Raw genomic sequence first — 26,874 nt, 5'->3', positions numbered from 1 at the left:
TCCTTTTCCATCTTTCCAGCTGCTCCTCCCCATGCCTGGAGTGTTCCATGGCTTGTTGTGACCTGACCTCATACCACTGAGCCTCCCAACTCTGGCCTCAGCCTGCCCAGATCCCCCTGCAGAGCAATCCTGCCCTCCAGCACATCCACACTCCCACCCACAAAACAAAAACCAGAGGTTGCATGGCATCCACAGGGGATAGTAACAATATCAAGGAAGCCAGAAAAAAAGGAGTGTCACTTTAAGCACCCTGCTGTTTAATGAAAGGTAACCTTCCCTTTCAAAGCAGTTTGCAATGGCTTTTAGAATAATAATTTAATCTCTTCTACAGCTTTAAATAGGAGGAGGTGAAAACTAATGCCATTTTCTAAATATGCTTTAACTGGGGAGTTCACCAAACAAGGAAATTTTACCATGCCAGGCCTGGAAATGAACCCACAAGAGGAAAAATGTTGCTTTTAAACGTTTTGGTCATGCAGGACACTTATGAAGAACCAAATTTCAGACCAGCAAAGTCCAGAGTGATTAGAAGCTTAAACACTGACAAGCTGGGTTTGACTCAAATGTCAAGCAGCCATCTGTAAACAGCACTGCAGAATAACACAGCAAGTTACACAAAAATTCTGCAGCTCCCAGGTTTGCTGTGGGGATCTAAAGGTGATGGGTAAATGCTGCTGGCAGAAAAGATTAGGGTTTTTTTCCCTTTCAGTTTACATGTTTCTTCCTTCTATGAGGAAGTCATGATGCTGAATTTGCAAGCTTATATTGATTTCTGTGGCAACAGACCGGGCTGCTGTGAATTGAGAATTACTGACTCTGCTGGGCTCCAGGAACAGGAGGGAGAAAGGGAGAAAGCATTCATCCCAACAGGTTTTTCTGGTTCTCTCAGAAAACAGCACTGGGGACAGTAAATGCCAGTGTCCTTCAGCTGCAGTAAGACACAGGTTCAATTTTAACATCAGCCATTTTAAAATGCAGGTTAAATTTATGCTGTGCCAGATAAGGCTAAAAAAAAACTTGGAATTATCTTTGTAACACTAAAACCCAGGACAGCAAGCAGCAAGCAAACATCACCTAAAGTGACATAAAAAATGGCTGAATTCTGGGTATGCTTTAAATAAAAAAAGCTCTTGGCACTGAGCTAAACCCATACTGAAAACAGTTGTTTCTCTTGCTTCCAGTGACAGCAAGGAGTTTGAGACACCTGTGACTGAGGCACAGCACAGGCAAGGACACAGCCATCCTCAGCTGCTCCATGGACATGTGTCACTACACCTGAGTCCCAGGACAACCTGAGCTGCCAGAAGTACAAACTGCTTTTACCTGACATCCTTCCCCACAGTCATGGCTGCAATAACCTTCTTTACAGCTTCTTTCCTCTTCTCTTTCTTTTCATTGTTGAGTTCAGCCTTCAGTTCAAAAATCTCTCCTGGCAAAAGACAAAAAAAACCAGATTAAACCTCTCAGGAGAAGAAAAGGGTCTTGTTTTAGGGGTAATTCAAGAGTGAATTTTTGCTTTCTTGGCTTTTATTCCCATAAAACTGGCCCAGCTGCACTTGGAAACTGTCAGACCTTGTACAGAACATGGTTCACTGAGAAGCAAAGCTGCAACACTCAAGGGACTGATATGACTCCACCTTGCAGAGGAAAATGCCACAAACAAGAACCATGCTGCGTGTGGCAGCTCTCCCACCTCCAGGACACCAAATCACATCCCTGGAGCATCTGTTTCTCTGAGGCAACCATTACATAACCAGCATGAAAAGATACTTGGAGATGCCAGATTCGTGCCTGCAAGAAACAAACTAAGCTAGGAATTTTGCCCAGACTTTTTTAAGTTTTGCTCATCATTGAAAGCTTCCTCAGAAAGCTGGAGTGGAGCCCAAATGCTGTGGTTCCTGAAACAGGACAGCATGTGTTTAGTCCAGTGGAAAAAAGCTAAAAAGACAGAGCTACCACTAACAAAAGCTGCATGTAACACAGCCTGTCTGGATTCCAAGACTCCCAAAGCAGCTTTTTCCACAGCATTAATTCCTCCAGATATGACTGTGTAGAAAGCCAGGTCAGGCTGGGTCACCAAAGTGGCAATCAAGTTATAAAATAAAACAACATGTGCAACAAGGCTGTTTATCAGGCCTGTTCCAGACAGAGCCAGTGGTAGGAGAAGGATAATGCTCCCAACAGACAGACAGACTTCCTCAGGAAGGACAGCCAGCAGCATTCCCACTGGGAGCCACAGCCTGAGCACATGTTACAAATACCCAAATATCCCTGACAACTCTAGCACCAACTTTCCATTCCTACACTTGCTCAGAGCAGCAGCACTAATTAAAATATGACACAGAGAGACTGCCAGGGACTCCAAAACAGAAGAGAAGCTGCTGCAGTGCAGAGACCACTCGTCATCCCTCCTGCCTGAGGAAGAGCCTGGCATTACTCACCCAGAGCTCCTGCCCTGGAGCAGAGCTGAGACAGCTCCAGCTCTCACCCAGCCCAGATGGGCTCCCTGCCTTCAGCTCTGAGCTTTCAGAGCTGCTCCTTCAAAAGATATCAACTGCATTAGGTTCATTTATGAGCTCATTGGGAAGCCTAATGACACATAAATACATCAACAGTGTGGGTTTTTTCACTGGCAGGCATTCAGAGGGAGCACTCAGCCATTCTGCAAAGGAGAGGTTAATGCAAACCATTTTCCACATCTGCTGGAGAATGATCAGGCTTAAATTGCACTCTGCAACAGTGTTTTGTTCAAGAACAGGTTAGAAAATCTGCCTGGGACAGTCTCAGCAGAACAAGTCCTGCCCTGAAACAGCTGAATGAGTAAAGTGATCCCAAAAAGCCATTCCAGGATTCCCATTTTTAAGGGCAGCAGCTTGTCCTGAGGTGAGGTAACCACCACACCTGTAGTAAAGGCAGAAGAAAGTCAAACAGTGCACCTGCAGCTTTGGAGAAAATGGCAGCAGGAAAACCCATTATGTTTGCTTAATGTATATATCCAAAATATTCAATTCCTCACATCAACTTAATCCTGTGATGCCCAAATTAACAACCATCCCTAGTCTGGCACTTGTTAGCCCATAACCAAAACTTTGTCTCTGGCCAGATCTGCACTCAAATCCCATTGCTTTGCTTTCTGATCCTTGAAAGAGCAGCAATTTGGGTCATTTTGTGAATCACAAAAACGTGTAATACCCCAGTTTTGTCTTTTGTCACCATGTGACCTACTTTGGAAGTTTCTCCCTGGATGATTAAGAAGAGAAACAGGGACAGAGCTACCAGAAAAGCACAACTTCTCCTGCATACAGTTAAAAAAGCTGTGTAAAAATAACCACCCACCACCTCCAATCCACTGCACCAGCTCAACACCAACCTTTTTTATTAGTCGTGAAGTATTTGGAGTCCGTCATGGTTCCAGTTCCTTAAAACACCTGAGAATAGGAAGAATAAAAAAAGAACAAGTCAGCTCCAAATGCAGTTTGGTGACAACAGCCAGTTTGTGAGGCAGGAACTCGAGCAAGGACGGTTGGTGAGTGAAGGAGGAAGCAAAAGCTTCACATCCACAGTCACGAGTTCCCTAATCTTCATCCTGCACCTGCTGCTGGTTTTACTTGGCAAAGCCAGGGATTTAAATGGCTTGGTAAAAACACAACAGTGGTGCTCAGCCCAGCTTCCTAAATTCTCAGTCTCAGCAGGCAAAAGGTATTTTTTGAACTCCTTATAAGCAGCAGGTGCTGGTGTGCTCTGCAGCTGTCTTTCCTGGGTACACAGATTCATTTTCCAAGGAAAAGCACATCCAGTGTCTCGCCTGGCAGGGAGAAGTCCATGTTTCAGACAAAGGAAACTGTCATCTCATCTCCCCCTAACGATATCTGCCTGTGCTTGCATCTGATGGAAGGCACAATTAACCCCACTTGCAACACCCACCCTCAGGCCTTTCATTCCTTCCCCTCCTTTTGTTCCCAGCAGATGCAAAACAGTGGTTTTTTTTTGAAAGAGAAGCCATTACTTTTCAGTTTTCTCAAGCTTGAAATTGAAATATTTCTCTGCCAAGATCTGACATCCCACCTCTGAGACACACACACAAAGCTCATTATTTCAGTGCTGCTCTGCCTTTTTTTTTTTTTTTTTGTGGACAGGATAGAAAATTGCTGTTGGAGCAGCAAATGCTCAGCAGAGCCACAAGAGTGGTCTCACCAATACTTCTCTTGCTCCACAGAACTAAATTAATGCCTTGGAATACAGGGATTGCCCAAACATATGTGGATAGCCAGCATTTTATTCTTACAATTGCTAGCTCTGTGACAAATATGAAGCAATTTTCAAAACAAGCAGAGGAGTGGGCACTTTTACTGCTTTTGATGAAAGTCTGTATCAATGCTAGGAACTATGACCCTAAAACCATCTCAAAAAGGATTTTATCATTTCTTTCCTCCTTTTTCTATCTTTTTGGCCCCAATTCCCCTTTTCTAACACATCCTTCCACGACCTTAAAGGCTGCCAGCAAAGCAGTAAATCATCTGTTCCCTAAATGCTGCCTGTCTTGCCTCTAAACCCTGCAGCTCTTGCTGGCTCAGCAGCAAAAGGACCAGCACAGCTTTGAACTCCAGGACTGCCCAGCAGTGCAATCACATTGTTCTTCCTTAACCCTTCCCTCCCTCATCCCTTCACCGACCCCAATGCCATCACCATTTCACTTTTCCCCATCAACCTGGATCAGGTAAACACCCCAGCAGTTGAATTCTCAGCAGCTGCTGAGGTGCAGTGCCCCAATTTCCACCCTTTTTTCATGGGATCATCCTGTCCAGTTGCCAAACATCTGGATGAGGATCAACCTGTTGCTTTTCCCACTTTCCTGCCCTGTTTCCAGCTCATCCAATTAGGTTGAATGACCGGGTTTGGTTTGATTTCTCTCCCTTTCTGCTCCTGCCAAGCCAGGAGACAGCTCTGGAAACACATTCCTCGTGCAGAGGAGGTTTAACCTCCTTCCAAAACAGAGGCTGGGTTGGGAAAGCCACAATGAGTGCAGTTTCTCCAGCAAAAAAATCTCACAGCCCTCCCCTGAAAGCAGAGGCTGCTGTGGAGCTTGTTTTGTAATTAAAATCAGAGTCTGTGTTCAGCTGCAACATTATTGCTGACAGAGTCCTTCACGTTTGAGCTCAGCTTAAAAGGAAGACTTAAAATGTTTTTCTCTGCCCGAGTATTTGGCACAGTGCCATGCAAAAAGCACTGAACGTGGCCTCGATGTTCTTTGTTTGCATTATGTGGGGATTTGTCATCCAGGGTCACATCTCAGCTGAGCTACTCTAATACAGCTTTAACTGGGGCCAGAGCAGCAGATTAGAGAGAAAATGGCAGGGGGGGGGAAAAAACCCAACCCTAACACCATAAACATCAGCACAGTCGAATAAAGCTACACACAGAGAGGAAGGAACCCTGCTGGATTTCAGAGATGGTCATTAAACCCCAAGGGCAGTACATTTTGTTGTTTTTCTCCTTTCAGATATTGTTTTCTCCTTTCATATACATGGAAACATGAAAAATCCTAGAAACACTCAGGGCCAAGCACAGCTCATGCCTTTCCAGCCTCCTCTGATAGATGTAAATGAGAGCTGCCTTCAGTGAATGACCAACCTGCCCTACTCCACGTGCAGCACAGGATAAAGCTCCTTTTCTCACAAGCACACAGATTGCTGCTTCACGTGTGTCAGAGCTTGCTTTGCACACTGTTCAGAGACAGCCTGCCAGCAGCACTGGGTATTATCTCATCACTAACAATCTCAGCATGCTTTACAGCAAATGGAACCAGATATTTAAAACACTGCTGTTTGTGTGACTGCAGAAAATGCCAGCTCCTTGTAAATCTCTAAAACCAAGGAGAGCCAAGGTAAATTAGAACATCATGAACAGCCTTGTATTTTCAGAAGAAAAATCTACTTTAGACTGCCCCTTCCTCACTATTGTTCTGTGCCCAGCACTTGCTGAGATGGAAACAGGTAAGAGGTGCTCAAAGCTGACAGCAAAAGGCTCCTCCTGATCCAACCCCAGCAAATGAGAAGAGATGAGAGGGAGGAATGGCTCCAGAAAGCTCCAGCAATGCTCAGTGCTACCAACAGTGGCTTGACATTTCAATACAGACTGAACCAAAGCAAGATGAGCCTCCTCAGCCCAAACCCACACAGAAAACCTGGCCCTGTGTCTGACCAACACCTGCTTGACCCCACACATGACTCCAGTCAGCCTGACCCACTCCCCAGCACTGATCCCACACAGGAGGCTGGCAGGTTTAAAGGCCTTGGGATTAAGGCAAGCTCCTAGACACTGAAACCATCAATCCCTAAATCTCTCAAGTGATCCCTGGTTTAACTCCAGTGGAAGTGGTGCCACCCATTTTTCCTGGAAAGCCTCTCAAGGAGCTGTGTGACAGCCCAAGCGTGGCCCAGGGCCACTGGAGAGCCAGGAAGATAAACAGAACAATGGAACATTCATGGCAGAGGGAGAGCTGTGCCTGCAGCCTTGAACTTGTGCTGGCACAAGGATTTTGTTTCCATCCTGGGGACCAAACACCCCCTTGGTGGTCCCCATTCCCTGGAAGCCCCATCCCAGCCTGGCTGCCAGCCCCTCCCACACTTCCAGCAGGACTCCCAGCACCCACCCACCCTCCAGACTGGCATCCCAGTACCCCCCTCAAGCCCACCAGCCCTTCCTCCTCAGCACCATTCCCCAGATCTCTCCCAGTATCCCCCAGTCACAGGAGCATTCCCCACAAACACCAGTTCCCCTCCCCAGCACTCCCAGCCCAGCAGTGCCTGCCAGTCCCTCTCAGCACCCAGCCCTTATCCCTGCCTGCTCCCACCAGCATCCCAGTACCTTGCTACGCTCATTCCCATCCCACCAAGCCCCATCCCAGTGTCTCCTTCCAGGACCAACTGATCCTCCTCCTCACCCTCACCCCTTCATCTCCTCTGCCTCCCAGTGGCCTCCCATCCTCTTCCAGTACAACACCAGAGCCACTCCCAGGGCCTCACCAGTGACTCTCCCCATCCCCTCCCACCCTATCCCAGGTGTCCCTCACCTCTCCCAGTACCCCTTCCCACCTACACCAGTCTCCCCACCCCTCGTCTCCCCTCCCAGCGCCCTCCCATCGTCCCCCAGCCCCTCCCTGAGCAGCTTCTGTCCCCACCCTGTCCCAGTTCCCCCCAGTACCTCACACCTTCTCCCGGCATCCCCTCTCAGCACCGTCCCCACCCTACACCGGCACCCCAGCACCGCCCTCACCTCTCCCAACATCCCCTCCCAGCGCCCCCTCAGCCCCTCCTAATTCCCCAGCAGTGCCCCTGCCCGCCCTGCCGCAGTGCCCCGCGGCCGACCCTCGCCCCTCCCGGCTCCCCTCCCACCGCCCCCCGTGTCCCTCCCGTGCCCTCAGCCCCGGCCCCACTCACGGACCGGACTCACCGCTGCGGGGGCGGCGGCGGAACCGGAAGCGGAGGGGCCGGGCGGACTCGCGAGCAACGAGATGAAACCCTCCCCCGCCCAGAGCGGCCGCGCCCCGCCACCATAGAGCGGCGGCAGCGGGCGGAGCGCCGGCGGCCCGCGCTTCCGGGAGGCGGGGCGGAGCGGCGCTGGGCGGGGCGGGGCCGAGGCGCCCCCTGGCGGCGGGGCGGTGTGGCGGTGTCATGGCGGAGGTGGGCGCTCACCTCACGGCCGCCCCGGCCGGGGAGGAGCGGCCGTCCGTGTTCGAGGCGGTGGCTCAGGACAGCCTGATGGCCGCCGTGAAACCCGCCCTGCAGCACCTGGTCAAGGTGAGGGTGAAGGGAGAGGAGGGGAGGGCCGGCGTGTAACTCCGGCCGCACTCGCAGGCAGTGGGACAGTTGTGAGCCACCTGGCTTGTGTTGAGAATTAGAGGCGTCGCTTATCGTCGCTGTGATTTATAATTCAGCCACCGCTTTACTCCGCTTTCAGCTCCTTTCCTGTGAGGGTGGGGAGGCCCTGGCCCAGAGAAGCTGTGGCTGCCCTCTCCCTGAGTGTTGAAATCCAAATTGAATGGGGCTTGGAACGCGGGGATAGTAAAACGTGTCTGGCTGGAACCAGATGATCTTTAATGCTCCTTCCAACCAAAACCGCTCTGATTCCTCCTGTTTTGTGTCCCTTTTGCAACAGGTCCTTGCTGAGTCTAATCCTGCCCGATATGGTTTCCTCTGGCAGTGGTTTGATGAGATCTACGTCCTTCTGGATTTGCTGCTCCAGCAGCACTACCTGGCCAGGTGCAGCGCCTCCTTCTCTGAGAACTTCTATAGCATGAAGAGGATCCCCATGGGAGGTGGCAGACAGCAACCTCTGGCCACAGCTGGCCTGCCAAAGAGGCAGCACTGGAAATCTCTGCTCCTGCTGGTTCTTGTTCCTTATCTGAAAGGAAAACTGGAGAAACTGGTGTCCAGCCTGAGGGAAGAGGATGAGTACTCCATCCACCCTCCCTCATCCTCCTGGAAGCGCTTCTACAGAGCCTTTCTAGCTGCCTACCCCTATGTAAACATGACCTGGGAGGGCTGGTTTCTTATCCAGCAGCTGTGCTACATCCTGGGCAAGGCTGAGCATCATTCCCCCATGCTGAAGCTGGCTGGTGTCCGCCTGGTCAGGCTGACTGCAGAGGATATCCAGGCCCTGGATAAGAAATGGGCTGAAAGCACCTCAAGTCAAACACACAGGTATGGCAGAACCTGGCTCAGGTGTTGCCCTCCAGGGCATTTACATTTAGAGGTGATGCTGCAAGTAAAAGTGCCCTGTTGTCCAAAAATTCAAGATGAAAGTTCATGCTGACAAAGTGTGCTCCAAAAGGGTGTATTGTGAGTGAAAATAAGGAAACCAGTAGCAGGGATTAGCTTGAAATGATTTTGTGGTAATAAAATTTCAGAGTTTGGTGGTGTTCTTGGGCATGCAAGCCTTTATTCTGTTCAGTCTTCCCCTGCATTTTTGCAGCAAAGGAAGGGCAGCAGTTGCTGAAAGGATTGAAACTTATTTCTTTGATTTTCCTAAGCAGCAGCTAGTCATGGCCACACTGAATACCCTGTGAAATGGTGACCTGGAGTGAAACACTCTGTGGTCCAGGATCCTTTAATCCAATTATTCTGATTTAGACTTCTGAAAAAACGAGGATTCGGATCTTCCTTAAAATAAAAAAAAGAATCTGAAATATCCTAAGAAGTGCAAATATAGGACACAGTGACCAACTAATTTAGGATTAAGGAGCTGTGTGAAGCTGTCACTCCCCAGGTGCTTTTCTCCCTGGTTTCTAGATGGATAAATGTGCAGTAGTAACCATCTCTCCCTGCTTCTCTCTGCTGCAGCTTTACCTCACGAGTGCAGTCAGGCCTGAAGAGAGCTCTGGGTGCCATTGCCTTCTCCCTGTCCACCGGCCTGTCCGTCAGCGTCTTCTTCCTCCAGTTCCTGGACTGGTGGTACTCCTCAGAAAACCAGGAGACCATCAAGTCCCTGACAGCCCTCCCCACGCCTCCACCCCCCGTGCACCTGGAGCACGAGCCCAGCTCAGCTCTCCTGCCCAGCCTGAAGAGCGTGTGCCCTCTGTGCCGCAAGGTGCGCGTCAACGCCACCGCCCTGGCCACGTCCGGCTTCGTCTTCTGCTACCGCTGTGCCCACGGCTATGTGAAGGCTCACCAGCGCTGCCCAGTCACGGGCTATGCCACAGAGCTGCAGCACCTGGTCAAACTCTACTCCCCTGAGAGCTGAAGGGCTCCCAGGAGTTGCCAGCACCTCTCTGTACATCTCATGGAAGGCTTCAGAGTGTCGCAGTTCCTCGGTGGGATCTGCAGCACTCGGTGGTTCATCAGCTTTGCTGCCTTTGCACGTCCTGGCAATGCTCTGGCCTTTGTTGATAAGCTGTTCAAACATCCTGGCAGTTGCAGAGGTATCACACGGCCCCAGCCTGTCAGCCAGCACAGAAATGCCTTAAAATACCAGCTGAAAGGGAGGAAATGTTGATTTGGATAAGAGGAATGCAGATGTGAGGATCAAAGACCAGCACTGGTGCTGCTTGAGGGCATGAGCCAGCAAATTAAAGAGGTGGGGAAATTCTCCAGGCAGGTTTTTCTTCCCTGGGCAGCTTCCCAGGCCTTTGTGCTGACCAGGGTGAGCTTTGGCTTTGCCAGAGGTGGAGACAGGATTAAACCTCTGCTCTTCAGCCTCCTGCATTTCAGGCTCTTCACCTTGGATTTGAGAACATCACCCTCCTAATTCCCATCAATGATTCTAAATTAAGACTTTTGACTCTTTAAAGGAACAAGATGAACAAGAGGAATGTGACATTTTCTGCACAAGAGAGAAAATGACAAACCAGATTAAAACAAACTCCCAACTGATGAGTGGTTGATTGTCAAATAAGTCTTTGCATTAATTATTATCTGCTTTTATAAAGCAAAATTCTTTCTTGATTGAGAACCTAATTTAATTCTTTTCTGGTTATTGGAAAAACAGTTTGCTCCTTTGGGGGCTCTATTTACATAGGAAAGACAAGACTAAAGCTGCTTTCATCTTTCCATGTGATGGTAGTGGATGTAAGATTAGCATTTTGTAGGCTGAGAGTCTTTAATGTCTGAGCATTACATTGCAATTATTCCAGTCCCAGCCATGTAGCACATTCATATCAGAACAAAACATCCTTCCACTGAACACAGGAGGAAAGAAAACCTGTGTGGCATGGCTGCCTCTTGCTTGACACCTGATTTTTCAGATGGAAGCCTGTTTTCCTGACTCTAGGGAGCAGCAGTGCTCCAGATATCATGGTGACAGTGCTTAGAGAATACAAGAGAAAGTTTCTGCACAAACTCCAGACCCCACTCTGGTCTTTCCAGATTAAGAGATATCTTCTAACATTTAATCCACTGAACCAGGCATCTCATTTTCCCTCCACTTTAGCTCTGCTTCAGAAGATAAAGATCTCCAATATCCTCCTTCACCTGTAAAGTTATTGAATAATGTGGGAAAGTGCAGTAATTTGAATCTTCCCCAAACCCCTAATAAATGAGATTTGTTCCTGATGCTTTATTATCTCTACACCTCCCTGACCCTTCTACCTGTGCCACGGTGGAATAATAATAAAAACTGTTTCATTTCTCTCTTCTCCAGTAGCAATGGGGTCCATGAAGATACTCCTCTTCCTTAAGAACACACACGTCTTACTGGAAGACAAATCACATCAAAGTGGGAGATTTTCTGAGGTTCCAAATCACTTTTTACTTTTTGTTAATGTCCTGGTGACTCCAGTGCAACAGCTCATTTAAATAAGCATTTGACTGATGATTCCTTTTCAGGATAGGTTTATTTTATCCTTCCTATACTTTCCAAGTTACTTATTATCTGCTCAGGGAGAAGCTGGGCAGGTGTGGAACACTCACTCGCAGCACTGCAGGGCTCTTAGGGAGCTTCATCCTCCCTCTAATGCAGGATTCACTAACACACAAGTTATCCCACACTGTTCCAGGGCCTCTCCAGCTCCTTCTCCCAGGATTAATGCCTCTTCCTCTCCCCAAAATGCCCACCAGATGCCCACCTGCCAGGCTCTGGCTGCTTTTTACTCCTGTACAGCCTCTTGTCCCTGCCAAGCTTGGGTCTGGCCAACTCCAGGACCTGCACAGAAGCACCCACATCGAAGCCTCCCAGTTCTGAGCAGCTGTAATTACTCTTTTACCCCATAAATTGTCCTTTAAAGCTTAGCTGAGTGACAAGCATCAAACCCACCATAGTGACAGGCTCAGCAGTTACCTGGCAGATTTTCTTTGTTTCTGAAGATGGCTGCAGGATGCCAACTTGGATTTGACTGCTTTGAAACCTCCTGTCCTTAGCAGCCAGTTAATACTCATTTGTGATATTTCTTGCTCTAAAACTAAGTTACAAAACCAATTGGGGTTATAGAAAAATTCCCATTTATCTGCTCTTTAAACCATGATTGGTTAAGGATTGACAAGAGAAGTTTTTTCAGGGAGCACCAACTTTATTAAACCAACCTTTGGACTTACATAGTAATTTGTGATTTCTACAGAATCACATGCCACATACATCGTCAGGATGCTTTGGTGTTGCTCAATATAATTTCATCAACATCAACAGCAGCATTGGAGTTGTTCAGTATCCACTGCCAGGACCTGACTTTGCAAGTCTTTTAAAAATTCTTTAATGAACTTAAAGCACATTCACAGCTCATCCAAGCAGTGTTCAAAAATTAGAGCATGAAGCAACTTAGGTTTTGCTGTTTCCTTAACAGAAACAAAGTAGCTTCTCAAGGGAAAACCACTAAAACATTCTCCTAGGTGTATATTCCACATAGATGTTTCTTTCTTCACAGGAAGAGAGAAATCAATATAAAAATGTCATCAGCACCTGGAAAAGAACAAAAAAATCTGAATTTGAGATTAGCCCCATCTCTTTTCCTAGGTCCTTCCCTCAACACCAAAGGGGTTGCACTTCATGGAGAGTATTCCAAAAATACTCCTGGCTCCTTGCTGGCAAGCACTAAATGAGAATACAGCTGAATGAACTGCTAATGAGCTTCTACAGGACAGACAGCTCAGTCTGCACTGCACTTACAGGAGACACAGTGGCACATCTGGAGTTTGTGATCCATGGCATACACAGGAGATAAACCCACATCCCTCTTCACTGCAAGCTCACACAATGCTGCAGCAACGAGCATTTGGGTTACTTTTCAAATCAAGGCTTTTTCTGCCGTTAAATTGCTAAAAACTCTTAGTATCTTTTTTAGGGGGCATCAAAGTTTCAAGAACAGAAAAGCTGTTCCCTGCAGACGAGCTTAGCCTAAAGTAGCTCAGAGAGAAGATTAGGTGATCATGCCCTGGTCAGAGCAGAGACACGGAGTCTCGGCAATACCAGTTCAGACTATACTTCGCTCATCATTGCTTCTGGGCAAATCTATTTGCCTTCAACAAGGAGCTCACTCCCAAGCCAGGGCCTGGGAGGCTTGCTCCTCCCTAGGAGGATGAAGCACATGGAGCAGGGGACCGAGGTGATATTCCTTCTACAGCTGAGCAGAAGATGAAGAAGACAGGTACAGACTGGCATGCCAAGGTCAGCATAGTACCAGGCAAATCCAAGAGGAAAAACGTGTCATACCTATAAATGCTGCTGCGGTCAGTGTCTCTCCAAGGCTCCAGAGGCCTGTTTGGATCCCTCACTTCGCTCATGCCACACGTTTACACTTTCTCACCATCTCCTTCCCTGTACCCTCCCCACCAGGTCCCTGCAGCTCTTCAGTCCCCAGTTCCTCTGCCCGTACCCATCCGAGATCCTCTGAGCTCTCCGAGATCCTCTCGCATCTCAGTAAGCCCCACATGTCTCGGCCGGCTTCACGCTCCTCAACCAGCCCCCAGAGCAGCTTCCGCGTCCCCTCACCCTCCCTGTCCCCATCTCCGCACACTCCGAGCCCTCAGCTGCCCCACCGCGGTCCCTCATCCCCTGCACCCCCGGTGCCCCGTGTCCCCTACCCCGTGTCCCCGGTCCCCCTCACGCCGCTCCGCTCCCGCAGGCCCGGCCGCGCCGGGGCGGGACCGCTCTCTTCGCCCCGCCCATCCGCTGGTAACAACCAATCACAGCGCGCGGCTCTGCCGGTGGGAGCCAATAGGAAGGCGCGTTAGAGGAGCTGGGGGCGGTGCGAGCGTTTCCCGCCCTGAGGAAGCCTGAGGGGGGCTGAGGGAGCGGGTGGTCCCTGTTGGTGTAAAACGGGTTTTCCGTCCGTGTTAAGCTTAAAGAAATGCCAATAAATGGCTTTTACGGAAGTTATTTCTCCACTCAACTTCAGCAACCGTCAGTTAGTAGAACGCAGTTGCTCCAAAGAGAAGTTTTAGTGGGAGAAGGGAAACTTTGCCCTTCAGTACCAACGGCATTTTGTCAGAGATGCTGGTTAGGTAAACCTGTGTAGAGGTAATGTAAAGTACTTTCGAAGGCCAGATTAAAAAGCCCTAAACATGGGTATCCAAAATTGAAGGCTGGCAGGAAGCAAACCATATTTCCCATCGCAGAATGGGACTCCCTCGGTTTGGAAGAAGAGCCTCATATCCCCCAGCTGTGATTATAAAGCACCAGCAATTTAATTGAACGTGCATTAAATTCAGCTGGAATCACCCTCCAAATAAATTTGCCTTTAGCTTATCAAACCTGTTAGCTTAGAATTTTCAATCTTTTCCAAATTCAGAACACTAGAAACACTTTATTTTTTTTCCCTTAACATGCAAGGAAATACTATCCTCATGGTTCCTTTGATAACCCAAAAAACATTTCATCATGCTATGCCTATTGTGAACATCACTAATATTTAGTATGATCAGAAATATTTTAATTCATTTGAATTAATATTTAAATAATTATTGAGTAAGATTATATTTATTACATGCTTAGGGACTTTTTCCCAGGAACTAAAACAACAGTCTGTGATTTTTGTGTTGTCCACAGCCTGCATTAAGAATCTGTGAATGAAAATATTTATGTAATGAAGTTTAATGTGATGACCCACTGGTGGATTGCTTCGCAATCTGCTTTTTTCATAAATGGGATATTTTCAACATTCCCTGTGCCTTGGTGTGACACCTTTGTGACTCTGCTGCATTTGGGAGCACTGGGTGGTTTGCAAGGAGTGAAAATTCAAGCTATGTCACCAATTCCTCCATTTTCCCAGGTGTGATGCAAGACTTGCCTTAAATTCTCCTTTTGCTTAATAAAATCAGAATAGGAATTCCACATGGAACAAAGCAGTGTATTTTAATAAATTCAGTTCACCCACCATCCTCATACTTTGGCACACATCTTCCAATAAATGAACAAAAAAGCACACAGCTAAAATCCTATTTTCTGACTACAGAATAGAAGGCACTTAACCCTCCCTGTTCCACCATTGCTAGGAATTCCAGAAGTACCAGGAGCTGGAGGTGGTGGCAGAATTAATTTCAGCTTTGTTGAGTTTTCTTCCAACAGCCTCCTGACACAACCCCAACACAACCAACTCTTTTACAGCTGGGCCTTGAAGCTTTCATCATTGTCAGCTGAATGGGGGCAGAGAAAGGATTTACACCATCTGGGAATTACTCAGATGGACAAGTCCCAAATTTCCCAGGCAAATTTCCTTCTTTTCCTCATACAGCTTATGATCCTCCAGTGCTGTCCCCAAACTATTCAGTGCCCTGACAACAGCACTAGATTCCCCTCATGGTTCTCACTTTTCCATATTTCTCCATTTTCCCCCACACACTCAGCCTTTTTTTGGTGCTTTTCATTCCCTCACGCCTGAGAGAGAGGTTTGATCAGCCCGTAATCCATGCACTTGGTGAGGCAATCGCGCGCCACATTTATGACGTGCTGCTTCTTGGGGTGATCCTCCTGCTTCCCAACGTAGGTCAGGATCTCCAGGAGCTCTGACTCCACCAGCTTCTTTGCCAGCTCTTTGTCAGAGCTGATTAAGTTGAAGGCAATGACCAGTCCTCGGTGCTGGACTTCCATGTTGTCGTGCAAGCAGAGCCTCTGCAGGATTTCAAGCCACTGGGTGGTCTGCAAGGGAAGGAGAGATCATTAGTATTGATCTGAAAAATATCTCAACCAGAAACATGACTTTTGCTTCCTTCAGCAGGAAGGAAGAGCAATACTCATGTCACTTATGGTATTTTTAACTAAGGAAACCTGACTCTAAACATTTTAACCCAATTTTCCTTACACCTAAGTCAGAATCTTCCACAGCACTGGGACAACATGGAACACGTTCCATATTCAGGCTGCTGGATAATCTCTGTGAAAAGAATCTGACTAGAGTCTTGACACAGCTGAGATGACCAAGACACTTCCCCACCCCAACCTTCTTGAGCTCCTCTGTTGGCTTGATTAATCATTTTTATTTTAACGAGCTCCAGAGTCCAATCATGTGTGCAACAAGATAGGGTTCAGGAGTTCTCAACCACAGCTCTTCAGACACTCAGCCATGCAGGCTCTGGGTTCTCAGGGTCTACAAATCTCTACAGGGACATCTTTTGGGATCTCTAAAGCTCAGCAGGTGATCAATCAAGCTCTTCTCATTTCTGGGTGGAACAAGGTTAGTGTTTCAGGTTATTTATCAAAGCATGTACACTCAGGTCCCAGCTTCTCAAGGTTCCTTAGTATTGAACTAGTAAATTGCATATTCCATCTGAGCCAGGACCCTTGCAGGGTACATCCCACACACTGCCCACAATCAGAATTGTGGCCTCACCACTTGAGTCATCTTCGAGCAGAGTTTCTTTTGTGCTGCTGTAAGCATGGCCAGGGCTCCTGCTGCTGCAACCTGAACCTTCTCATCATCCTCACCACACAGCAACACCACCAACTTCAGCCGGTCATTGCCATCAGCCACAAACCGCTCCTGAACCTAAAAAACCCAGAGATACCCAGAGGCAGCACAGTTAAGGACAGCTCCTCACAGGGCCAGGGGCACACAGTCAGGTTGGACATGCCCAGGGGGGATTTTACCTCCTTGTTGACCACCAAGTTGCACATGCACTCAGTGGCTGCCTGTCGAAGTTGGTCGTGGTTCTCAAACATGTAGTTTTCGATATCTGGCAGGGCCTTCTCTTTGACTATCTTCAACCTGTGGCAAAGAGCAGTAAAAACCCCACATTGTAGGTCAAGCAGTAACCAGCTTATCAAATATCAACTGCAGGGAAGGCCTTGAAACAAATCAGTGTCTGGAGCTCATGATGTGGTTCGTTCCCTGTCTAATGCAGATGAAGTTCATGTCTTTGCTGTTTCTAGAGGAAAATAAGCCACTCTCCTTTTCCTAGCTCATCAATCTTTTAGCTCTGAGACCTTTGCAGCTCTGCCAAAGGTAGCTCAAACTGACCAGTCTTCATAGTCCACCAAATAACTCACATTCACTCCTGGGGAAGAAGAAAGGTTAAAAAGCAGTAAAGCTCACCTAAGTTTATCACTTCTTCCTGAAAAGTTTGTGAGACCTAACAGAGCCTCGTAGTTCTGGAGGCCATCTCTCTCTGTGTTCAGCAGGCTGACGAGGGGCCTCACCACCTCATACACCTGGAAGAGAAGGCCTGTATTAGCAATTTTCATTTGCTAAAGGAAGTGTCAATACTTTTATTTTTATTATTTTTTAAGCTTACCCTCTCCCCTGGGAATGCAATGTCTGGATTGGAGATAGCAGCAATTTTTGCCAGAGCATGAGAAGCCTTTATCTTGCCAACATCTGTGCCTTCCACAGCCAGAGGTATCAGGGCCTGGAGACACACAGGAAAAAGCATTCAGTGTTCTAAGAAGATTTACAAGACTGCCTTAACACACTAAAACAAGTTAAAAACATCCCATAGCCCTCTGTGATGTCTTGCTTTTGTTCTCAAACAGGCACCATGCCAGAGCTTGTAGCTCAGCCCATCACTCCAACAACATCACTTCGTTGGAGCCTTGCAGAGATAGGACTGCAGTGTCAGTATGGCCCCGGGGGGGACAACCTGTGCTCTTCTGTCACTGTCCCTCACCGGAGACACACCCCAGGCTCCCAGCAGACATTAACAGCACATCAGGAACTGTGAACATGAAAGTAATCACCTTCCCACCACCTTGAGCAACAATGGTCCCGCGGTCCTTGGGGTCTTCACACAAGGCAAGAAACACCCTGCAGGGGCACAGAACACTCAGTGAAACAGCCACGGGGACAGCAACAGCCAACAGCCCTCATGGAACGGGGATGAGGTTTTGCACGAGTGCCAGAGCCACCAGGTAAATTCCAGGTGCTTAAACCCGTGCACACAGCACTCTATGAGGAAGCAACAAATGGCAGAGGAAGAAGTTTCCAAGTCTGTAAAATGAACTCTATTCCAGCCAGAACCAATACAGAGAACTCAAAAATGCATTCCAGCAAGGCAGCTTGAAGGTCAGAACATGAATTTTTATGGCACCTCTGAACAAAAACTTTGGCTTTAACTCTTTGCTTCCCACGCTCCCCCACAGGCAGAATGCCCCACCCCAGGTGTCCATCCCCATGGCACAGGGGCTGCCCAGCACTCCCAGCTCCCAGGACTGCAGTGAAGGCACCTGGCAATGAGCTCCTTGCTCTGGTCAGTCAAAATGGCACTGTCAGCCTTCACCATGCAGGCCAAGGCAGAGACAACTCCAGCCTTCAGCAACCGCTTCACCCGCTTCACCACAAAATCCTTCTTGTCCTGAGGAGGAAACATTGGGAAAGGATTAGCCCTTAGCAGCTGCCCTTCTGCCATTCAGCCACCCAACAGCCAAGCCTGCTTGGAGAGCAAACAACTTCAGTCTGGAGGCAGGAGACCTGAAGTCTGTGACAATAGATACACCAAAATCTTTCTGAACAGCATCTCCAGCTGGACACAACCCACCTTTGGATGCTCCTCAGGCACGTGCTGCTTGGAGAATTTTGCCAGCTGCACCAGCTCTGGGACCAGCTCCTTGGTATCATAGCTGTTGGTACAGTTCACCAGTGCAGAAGCCACGGAATACAAGATTGTTTTGTCACTTGCCTGCACAGGAAAATAAAGCTTGTGTGAGGGTGAGGAGGGCACAGTAAGGAAACAAGTCCTTTTGGACTGCTAGCATGGTGTTTTCACAAGTGGAAATGTTCTTAGCTTTATCCCCAACTTCATAGTCCATCAAAGTTTTCATGGTCAAACAAGGTATTGGACATCATTAGGTGCTGTCAACACCTTGGTGGCTTAGGTTTTCATGCAGTTGTTGACAGTGAAGGCAGGAGCAACCTCCCTCAGCCCAGGGAGAAGAGCAGGATGGTGGCAGCCCTGAGATGTCTCTGGGGCACAGGCAAAACTGAAATTCGCCTGAACCAGAGGTGAGGGGCTGGGGTCACAGCTCCTTCTGACTGGGGCACAGTGTAGGGCTGGAGAGCTGGGAGAACTTGATGCTACCAGAGGAATGAGGGAACAAGGAAAGGAGATGGACCTTGGCTAAATCAAACATAGCTTTCAGGGCTGGCTCATCTTCAACAAAGTCATCTTTCACATCTGCATCGAGGGTGAGGTACGAGAGCCCTTCCACAGCCCATTTCCTGGTGCGGGCATCAATGCTGGTGTTGCACAACCACCTGGAAGAGAGAAAAACACTCACATTTCTATCTCGGAAGCCAGAACTAACTTATCTGGAAAAAGAGGAAGGAAAAACAGATACTGAGGCTGATTCAAGCCCAAATGTGTCCTCAGGTTCTGCTGCAGCTCCTCAGATTAGGGATGCTTCCCCTTGAGATATGACCTTCCTCCCCATGGCCCAACTTGTGGGATCTAAATGCTGCAGGGAATGACAGACCAGGACAGCTACTCAGCACTGCTTTGCCTTTTCCATCCCACGAAAAATGAGATGCCTGCAGGAATGACCACCCATTCAGCCACATCCTAACTTGATCCCACCTCCTTGGTTACTCCACCTGGCAAATTCACCTTCAGAGGGGACTTGTGCATATTCAAAGTAAGCATTAATCAGGCTGTGCCACTCTGGCAAAGAGGGAGGCACCAGGTCTGGTGTCTCCCATGGGCAGTGAGGGAGGGAGAAGGCTCCTCTGGATATTGAGGCAGGAGGAGCCCATGGCTGCTTCAGGCACAGAGGAGCTCCACGTCCCAGTGCAATGGCTCTGGGGGCACTGTCAGCTGGCAGGCAGCACAGGAAATGAAGGCAATATGTGGGCAGGATCTCGTGGGAGAGGAACATATTGTGCTTTGCAAAGATTGGAATAACTGAAGGGAGAAGTGAAGTCACTCACTTTCGGCACTGCTTGGCTAACTTCTCAGTGGAGCCCTCAGCAAACTGCCGCAGGCCATAGTCTGTGCCTCCTGCTGAGCCCAGCTTGCAGAGACCCTGAGGAGGACAAAAAGGATGTACCAGTGAGAAAGGCTCATTAATCCTTGTGTTGCTGCCCCAAAACAGCCTAAGGCCATCTCCCATCCCCAGAACCTCCCTCCTCTCCCAAATCTGGGATTAAGCTGCCGAGTGTGGCAGGCAATAGAGGCGGGACTGCATCCTTACCACCAGAGCTCGGATTTTGATCTTCTCATTCTTGGTCTTCTTGTAGATCTCCTTCAGGAGCGTCACCCCATTGGTGATGATGAAGGTGGCTCGGCTCAGCTTGGTGGAAGCATGGATGAGAGCTTCCACAGCCACCAGCTGGTCAATCTCCCTCTCGGACCCACACAGGGCAACCATCATCTCCATCACTCCCTTCATGCCAAGCAGCTTGTTGCCCAAGTCAAAGGGGCCTTGCAGAACACCAGACACAATCTGGACAGCATGGAGTGTCTTATCCATGTCTTGTGGGTCAATTTTGCTCCTGCATGGGACAGAGGGAGTAGAGTATTGTACAGTAGTGGGGAGGGGGTGCTCTCCCTCAGCTGCTGAATCACGTTGGAGATTTGGGAGTGCAAATTCCTGCAACGCTGTCATCCAGCAGGATCTCAAGCAAGTCATAATCTCCCAGAACCATAGTTTTGAACGCAAGCAGACTTCAAGTGCCTGATCTCACCCTCAAGAAGCCCTGCTCCTGCCCTCTGGGCCAGCTCACCCCGACTCACTTGATGTACTCCTCGCAGATCAGCCGGTAGTTGTCCCGCTCCGGGTCGCAGCGCAGGTCATCGTAGAGCTTATTTAGGAGGACAGAGGCAGTCAGCTGGGTGTTCTCTGTCAGTGGCAGGCAGTCAGGCATCTCAGGAATCTGGCCCACCACTTTCAGTATCTTTTTTAAGCCTGGAAATGATAGAGTGATATGGCTGTCAGAGGGGAGAGGGTCTGTGCAAAATTCAAGATACCATTTGTTACTTTTTTGCTGTGGAATAGACAGCTTGGATGGTTTTCAGTTATTTTGCAGCCTAAGCAAAAAAGACACTCTGATATTTACTGGGAGGAGCTTCTGCTGGTGAGATTACAGGTTTGCAGCATCGGGCTTTTTTACAGTTCTCAGAGTGAGATAAGCAGAACTGCATTAGGCCCCTGGCTGGATCTGTTATTTTTGTCAGGAGACATTAAACCTACTGACCTCCAAGGCTGGAGGCTCTGACTGAGGATAACCCAGCCACTTTCAAGTGATTCTGGATGACTTAACTCTCTTTTTGCTGAATTATTATTAAATAATTTGCATCAAAATGGTAACACAAACATGCATTGGAATTACTATAAAAACACACAGCACACATTTTCCTCACCCTTGTCCGCTTTTACAATTGATTGATTTATGGGTCCACCAAGCTCAACAAGTGCTCATCTCATCCTGTCTAAAGCAGACAATTTATCCAAGCCAAATCCTCCCAACATTAGCAAATACATTGGAGAAACTAACCAAAGATATTAGGCAATAATTCAGAAACTCAAAAATTCTTGTCTTCATACACAGTTGAATTTCTCTTAGTACTGTTCCCTGCTAATAAGTCTAACTTTGCATGCACTAAAAAAAGCCAGAGAGGATTTATTTTATAGGAAGGACCAGTTCTTCAGGCAAGAACACACAACTCTATATGTCCCAAATCAGAAGAGGATGGAGAGCAAGAACTCACCATTGTCGATGACAAAGATGCTCCTGCTGTTGTCATGGTCTTTCAGGTCCTTCCTTGGTATGTTCTTGTTGAGGAGGTTGAGGGCTCGGTCTCGCCCTTGCCCAGACACTTTCTTACTGACCAGCATATCCAGCAAACGCATCGTGATCATCCTCAAATCCTTCTTGGTGTCTACAAGGAAGCAAAACAGGAGCAGCCAGTTACAAGAAGTTACCTCTGAAAGCAGGTGAGCAGAGTCAAAACCATTCAAAGCCATTGTGTGGCTGGAACAGAAGTATTTAAGCTGTCCGTGAGCATAAGAGCTGTGTGCAGGTTGTCCTCTTGTACAGCTGATGGGTAAAGTCCCCTCTTCAGCAAAGAACAAGGAATAAGGAGGAATCCCAGGAGCAGAGCCCTCCCTGTTGGGCCCAGAGGGAATGAAGAGCAGGTGATGTGCTGTTACCTAGCACTAGAGCCTCCTCCTTGCCGTGGTGCTCCTCCTTCCCCTGCCCCAGCAGGCAGTCAGTGATGGTCTGCAGGAGGTTGCAGACAGCCAGGGAGATTTCTTCATTGTCCACTGACATCCACATGCAAATGCTGTCAATGCCCAGGTAATGGAGAATGGCAGTGGCCTGGCCCCAGGAAGGAGAGAGCAGGACAGTGTTAGCAAAGGCCTTTCCTCCCTGTGTCCTCTAGGCTCAGCTAGAACAAAGAAATTACTTTCCTCAGTGAATCCTGAATCAGTACAAGTCAGAGTTTTGATCTTCTCCCACTGCTCACAAACAACACAAACTATTTCAACTTCCCCCTCCCCAGGTGCAAAAGGCAATGCAGTGAAGGTCCGAGCACCCTGTCCTTACCCGAGCCTTGTGTCCTGTGCACATTCCTGAAAGTGTCCTCACGGCTGCCAGGATCAGCTCAGGATTTTTGGTTTCTATCAGCTGCAGCAGCAAGTTGACCCCATTATTCTGGAAAATCCTCTCAGCACCTGCTTCCTCCCGCCCCAGGACTATGAGGTTGTTTGCAGCCTAGGTGGGAGGCAGAAGAACCAGGGGTCAGTGGCACAGCCCAGCCTCCAAAACATCTCTGTGCAGCTCTGGGAGGTCCTGGTGGGAACCATCTCCTGACAGATGCAGCAGATCAGCTCAGACCCCACCAGAGAGTTCATCCAGGGATTTAGGGATCATCCATGCATTTAGGGATCAGCTCTGCTCTGCCCAAGAAGAGGGGGTCACTGCTTGCAAGGAGCATCTGCAGGATGGCAGGACCTGAGCAGAAGTCCAGGCTGACCCCACCTTCAGTATTTTGGGAGGTTGGGTCACCTTCCCTCAGCACAAGGGTGATTTTCCTTCTCTCTGAGTGCAGTTCACCTTCCCGCTCCTTCCCTTATCCTCCATCCAGGGGAGGTGGGGAAGGGAAGGGCTCTGCTCCCTGGAGCAGCCTCTGACATCAAACAGCCATTCTGCCAAGTGCAGGGCAGTTCTCACCTTCTCTCGCTTTTCTTTGTCACTGTTCTCATCCAGCAGGATCTCAAACATCTTCTGCACCCTCGAGTCTGTGGAGAACTGAATGCGCAGCTGTGCCAAGAGAGAGAGCACAGAGCATCAGGAGGAGAAAATTGAGGAGGAGCTTTCCTTTTTCACTTCAAGAATACTCCCTCCCCTCAAACCACAGGCAATTTAAGCTGAATAACAGGAGATAGAATTTCTCAGCAATCAGTATCCATTACCAATCTCAGGGGCACAGGCAGAGCCAGCCCTAAAACTTGATTTCTGAGACTTCATAGGACGTAGTGGTGCAAGGATTTCCTCACAGCACCCCTGTAACTGTAGCAATGTGGCAACTGCCAGACCCAGCCCAAAGCTTGCCAGACCCTTGCCAAGACCTTTCCAAGACACTCAGGACCAGGCCAGCCTCAGGAGGGAGATGCCACACTTTAAAATTTAACCATTCAACCCAACCCTCAGATTTACACACCTCAGGTATGAACTTCCAGTCAATGGAGCCTATTTATCCCCCTGTATTGCCACAAGTTTCCAGTATGACCAACAATCCATTGATGCAACCCAGAGCAAGGATTTCCCACCCCTGGCCTGTGAATCCAGCACTGTTCCCCTGGCACTTACCTTCTCCTGGATGTTGGCCCCCAGTCTCCTCAGGGTCTCCTGGAAGTTTTTGTTGCGGGGTTCGAGGGTGGCACATTTCTGAGCATCTTTGAATGCTTGGTCTAACTTGCCCAGTTTTTCCAGGGCTTGACTGCGCCGGTACAAGGCTTTGATATCCGAAGCATTGATGTCAATAGCTGGGAAAGGGATCCAAAACACCAGGCATCAGAGCTTGCTGCTTGGAAGGGGCCTGTGCAAACTGTGATTTGCTTTGTTGTTAGCATCAAGAAATGCCTGATTAGCACTGATTGGACCAGCACACCAAATTGGAACATCACTTGAACTTCCAGGAATTCCCCTGTGGCCTCAGCACTTGGGTGTTAGTGGACTTCAAGGATAAAGTCACAGTGTCCCAAAAGCAGATGTGAGAGCAGGCTGAGCAAGTGCATCCAGCTCTCCTAATAACAGCCCCCTCCTTACCTCTAGATGCATCTGAGGCTGCCTTGGCATATTCCTCCTGTTAAACCAGAAAGGAGAGATTTGTTAGCCATGGGAATAGCAGGGCATGTCCCCATTGCTGATGGGCTTTGGGACCTCTCTCCTCCCATTCCCCAGGGGGACACCCCAGTGAAGCTCTGGCACAAGCCCAGACCATTTCATGTCACACCAGCTGGAAACACCCTATTCAATAAATGGACAAACCACCCAGTCCACAGCCAGTGAGTGCCCTTGGCTGCCCTCCTGCTCTTCTCACCTTGAGCACTGCCCAGGTGAGGGGAGCTGTTCTCACCTTTTTGAGGAAACAGGCTGCCCTGTTCCTGTACAGCACTGCCTGCAGCGCCTTGTCCTTGTTGAGCTTTATGGCTTGAGTGTAGCTTTGAAGGGCTTTCTCATAGTCACTGGCCTGAAAATATTTATTGCCCTCCTCTTTCAGCTGAATGGGATCCTCCATCTGGAGAGCTTGAAGGAAAAACATCAATTTGTGTCCCATTTTCAACTGCCTGGGTCACCTGCCTACTCCCCCAAGCTGAGTTCCACCATGAGACTGACATATAATTAACACACATTAATAAAAGCAGCTTACCAGGCCAAAGAGTTTTGAAAATGAAGACCTAAATTGCTCTTCAGGGCTGTAACTTCTCAGAAGCTTTTCCCACCAATGTCGATCCTTTGGAGTAAATTTAAAAAGAAAAAAGAAAAACAACAACAACACAACAAAAAAGGAGTTAAAGAAATCTGCCAGCACTACAGAGAGTCCGTGTGGCTCAGGAAAGAGCTCACTTCCCACTCCAAGTTTGGGCAGGACCTGGCAGCTCCTGCTGCCTGTCAGTGTCACCTGTCACCACAGCCTGTCCCCTCCTCGTCCCCTCGTGCTTTATATGCCTGGGGAGGGCTGGGAGCCAGGGCCAGCTCAGGGGGCACCTGGCTGCAGGCAGGCAGCACCCCTCTGCAGCAAGAGGGAATCCTCTCCCACCTGGCAGGGCAAATCCCAGCTCCCCTCTGCCTGCAGAGCTGCAAAGGGTGTGGGGAGCAGGAAGGGGGAGGTTCATGCCAAAAAAGCCCACGGCTGGGATGGCTGACCCCTGTCACAGTGTTCAGACCCTTTCCCCTTTCTATTTAGGGAAGCATGAGACAGCTGAGCCTTGGGAACAAGTGGCCCCAGGCCAGCAGCTGCAGCAGTGCCCAGCACCTTCCAGAATTCCCTGGGATGGAAAGCTGACTGACACGCAGCGCTGCCTCCTCCTCCTTGCAGAGCATTTGGGGCCCATCCCACTGAAATCCCATCCCAGTCTGGTGCTGCCACCCACCCCACACGTGGTCATTCAGCAACACACTGACAGGGGCTAACCCAGAGGTCTGGGATGGAACTTACTGGAAGTGCTGTGATGAGTGGCTCAGTTTCAGTGGCACCAGGAGACAGAGCAGCACTGAGCTCCAAGAGAACTGAGCCTTTCAACAATCAGGGATTCTGCTTTTTGATTTATCTCCCCCCAAACACAGGCCTTGCCTTCCCCAGTGTACCTACCAGCATCCCAGCAAAGCAGGGACTGGCAGGATGGGGAAATGACTGAGGAGAGCATGAGCTGACCAAAACATTGCCAGGACCAAAATTTCATCATCTTTAATTGTGTGATATGTGTTGTGGCTTGTGGCTCTTATGCAGCAAGAATGAGCACAGAACTTCCCTGTCCAGGCCTCCTGTTTTATTCACCCACCACCAGCAGGACTGCCTGCTCCCTGGTATCTGGGCAGGAGGTGATTCCAAATCCATTTGTAAATCTCTTCACAGCAAATCAACACCACAGCTGCAGGCAGCTTCATCAAGAGCAGCTCCCAACCTATACCTGTTGGGGAATAGGTCCAAGGTACAAGGACAACCGCTGTGGAAAGTGCAAGATGCCATCCCTGCCTTGGACAGACTCAGTGCAGCGGCTTTTCCAGCATTCATTTGGATTAACACACCAGAAACTCCTTCCAACATGGCTTTAGGTACTGGGCAAGGCTCAGCTGGCTGAAATATCAGTACTCGTGGGCTACAGCACTGCCTTTCTCACGTCAGCCAGAGTACAGCTCCATTGTCGCAAGCGGCAGCACGGCAGGTAAACTGAGATACAAAACCAAAGGGTGGTGGGTGTTGCTGCTGAGCGCTGAGCGCAGGGCAGGGCAGGCTCAGCAGCGAGTCCCGAGAGCCCTCTTCAGGCCTCGGCTGGAACGAAAAACATAATATTAACAAATACCCTCAAAAATAGCTTTCCCAGGAAAAATTCGAGCCTCCAAGGCAGACAGGGAGGGACACACAGCTCCCAACACCTGTAGGGCAGCAAAGCTCCCCAGCCCTTCGTGCGCCTTCATCTACCAGCGGGCAGCACTGGCTGATGAGCCCGGACAAAGGCAGTCCTGGGAGTGTCACAGATCCGGCATGATTTGGGTGGGAAGGGACCTTAGCGCTCTGCTGATCCCGACGAGCGGCTGGGGAGGGGGATCGGAGCGGGATGGGACAGCCGGGACGGGGATGGGGAACCGGAGCGGGGATGGGGAACTGGAGCGGGGATGGGACAGCCGGGACGGGGATGGGAAACCGGAGCGGGATGGGACAGCCGGGACGGGGATGGGAAACCCCAGCGGGGATGGGGCAGCTGGGACGGGGATGGGGAACCCCAGCGGGGATGGGGCAGCTGGGACGGGGATGGGGAACCCCAGCGGGATGGGACAGCCGGGCCGGGGAAGAGGAG

The 26,874-nt window shown here is 49.2% G+C and overlaps 3 protein-coding genes across 6 annotated transcripts in view; 1 reads left to right on the top strand and 2 right to left on the bottom strand.

Annotated features, from left to right (window-relative positions):
* AP2B1 (adaptor related protein complex 2 subunit beta 1) overlaps positions 1–7,524 on the bottom strand; it is a 76,040-nt gene extending 68,516 nt beyond the window's left edge. For 2 of the 3 annotated variants that reach the window (XM_084218932.1, XM_084218934.1), the window contains exons 1-3: positions 7,453–7,524; positions 3,371–3,428; positions 1,324–1,429 (exon numbers count right to left, since the gene is read on the bottom strand). In XM_084218932.1, the coding sequence (XP_084075058.1) occupies positions 1,324–1,429; positions 3,371–3,407 (143 nt within the window). In that variant the 5' untranslated portion in view covers positions 3,408–3,428; positions 7,453–7,524. Of the gene's footprint in view, positions 1–1,323; positions 1,430–3,370; positions 3,429–7,443 lie in introns of all 3 variants that reach the window. The other variant, XM_084218933.1, reaches the window with a different exon arrangement.
* Positions 7,525–7,673: 149 nt separating this feature from the next.
* On the top strand, positions 7,674–10,681 carry PEX12 (peroxisomal biogenesis factor 12; the record flags this gene model as incomplete). The annotated part of the gene is made up of 3 exons (XM_084218989.1): positions 7,674–7,799; positions 8,158–8,702; positions 9,342–10,681. The coding sequence occupies 3 exons, from the start codon at positions 7,674–7,676 to the stop codon at positions 9,739–9,741; spliced, it is 1,071 nt and encodes a 356-aa protein (XP_084075115.1). The 3' UTR covers positions 9,742–10,681.
* A 4,078-nt stretch (positions 10,682–14,759) lies between these two features.
* On the bottom strand, positions 14,760–24,983 carry UNC45B (unc-45 myosin chaperone B). Of its 2 annotated transcripts, none has more exons than XM_084219084.1 (21): positions 24,923–24,983; positions 24,726–24,809; positions 24,432–24,601; positions 24,122–24,158; positions 23,663–23,838; positions 23,024–23,113; positions 22,397–22,564; positions 22,000–22,168; positions 21,558–21,728; positions 20,583–20,754; positions 20,041–20,341; positions 19,778–19,872; positions 18,967–19,108; positions 18,393–18,533; positions 18,082–18,209; positions 17,596–17,662; positions 17,154–17,267; positions 16,955–17,070; positions 16,510–16,627; positions 16,253–16,408; positions 14,760–15,561 (listed from the first exon to the last, which is right to left on the bottom strand). In XM_084219084.1, the coding sequence occupies exons 3-21, from the start codon at positions 24,591–24,593 to the stop codon at positions 15,295–15,297; spliced, it is 2,790 nt and encodes a 929-aa protein (XP_084075210.1). In that variant the 5' UTR covers positions 24,594–24,601; positions 24,726–24,809; positions 24,923–24,983; the 3' UTR covers positions 14,760–15,294. The 2 variants fall into 2 exon arrangements, with proteins under 2 accessions (XP_084075210.1, XP_084075209.1); XM_084219083.1 differs by having other exon boundaries at positions 24,948–24,983.
* Between the last annotated feature and the right edge of the window lie 1,891 nt (positions 24,984–26,874).

The sequence above is a fragment of the Fringilla coelebs genome (genome assembly GCF_963513975.1).
Source record: "Fringilla coelebs genome assembly, chromosome: 20".
Classification (NCBI taxonomy): domain Eukaryota; kingdom Metazoa; phylum Chordata; class Aves; order Passeriformes; family Fringillidae; genus Fringilla; species Fringilla coelebs.
The sequence above is the reverse complement of the archived record's forward strand: the minus strand, read 5'-3'. Positions and strand labels throughout refer to the sequence as shown.

Bases quoted from the DNA above. Each gene is read 5' to 3' on its own strand.
- UNC45B (XM_084219084.1), bottom strand. From the start codon at position 24,593: ATGGAGGATCCCATTCAGCTGAAAGAGGAGGGCAATAAATATTTTCAG. The intron at 21,729-21,999 runs GTAACAGCACAT...GCTTCCTTGTAG, and splicing joins GGAGGAGGCTCTAGTGCTAG to ACACCAAGAAGGATTTGAGG. The intron at 17,268-17,595 runs GTGATTACTTTC...GTGTGTCTCCAG, and splicing joins TTGCTCAAGGTGGTGGGAAG to GCCCTGATACCTCTGGCTGT.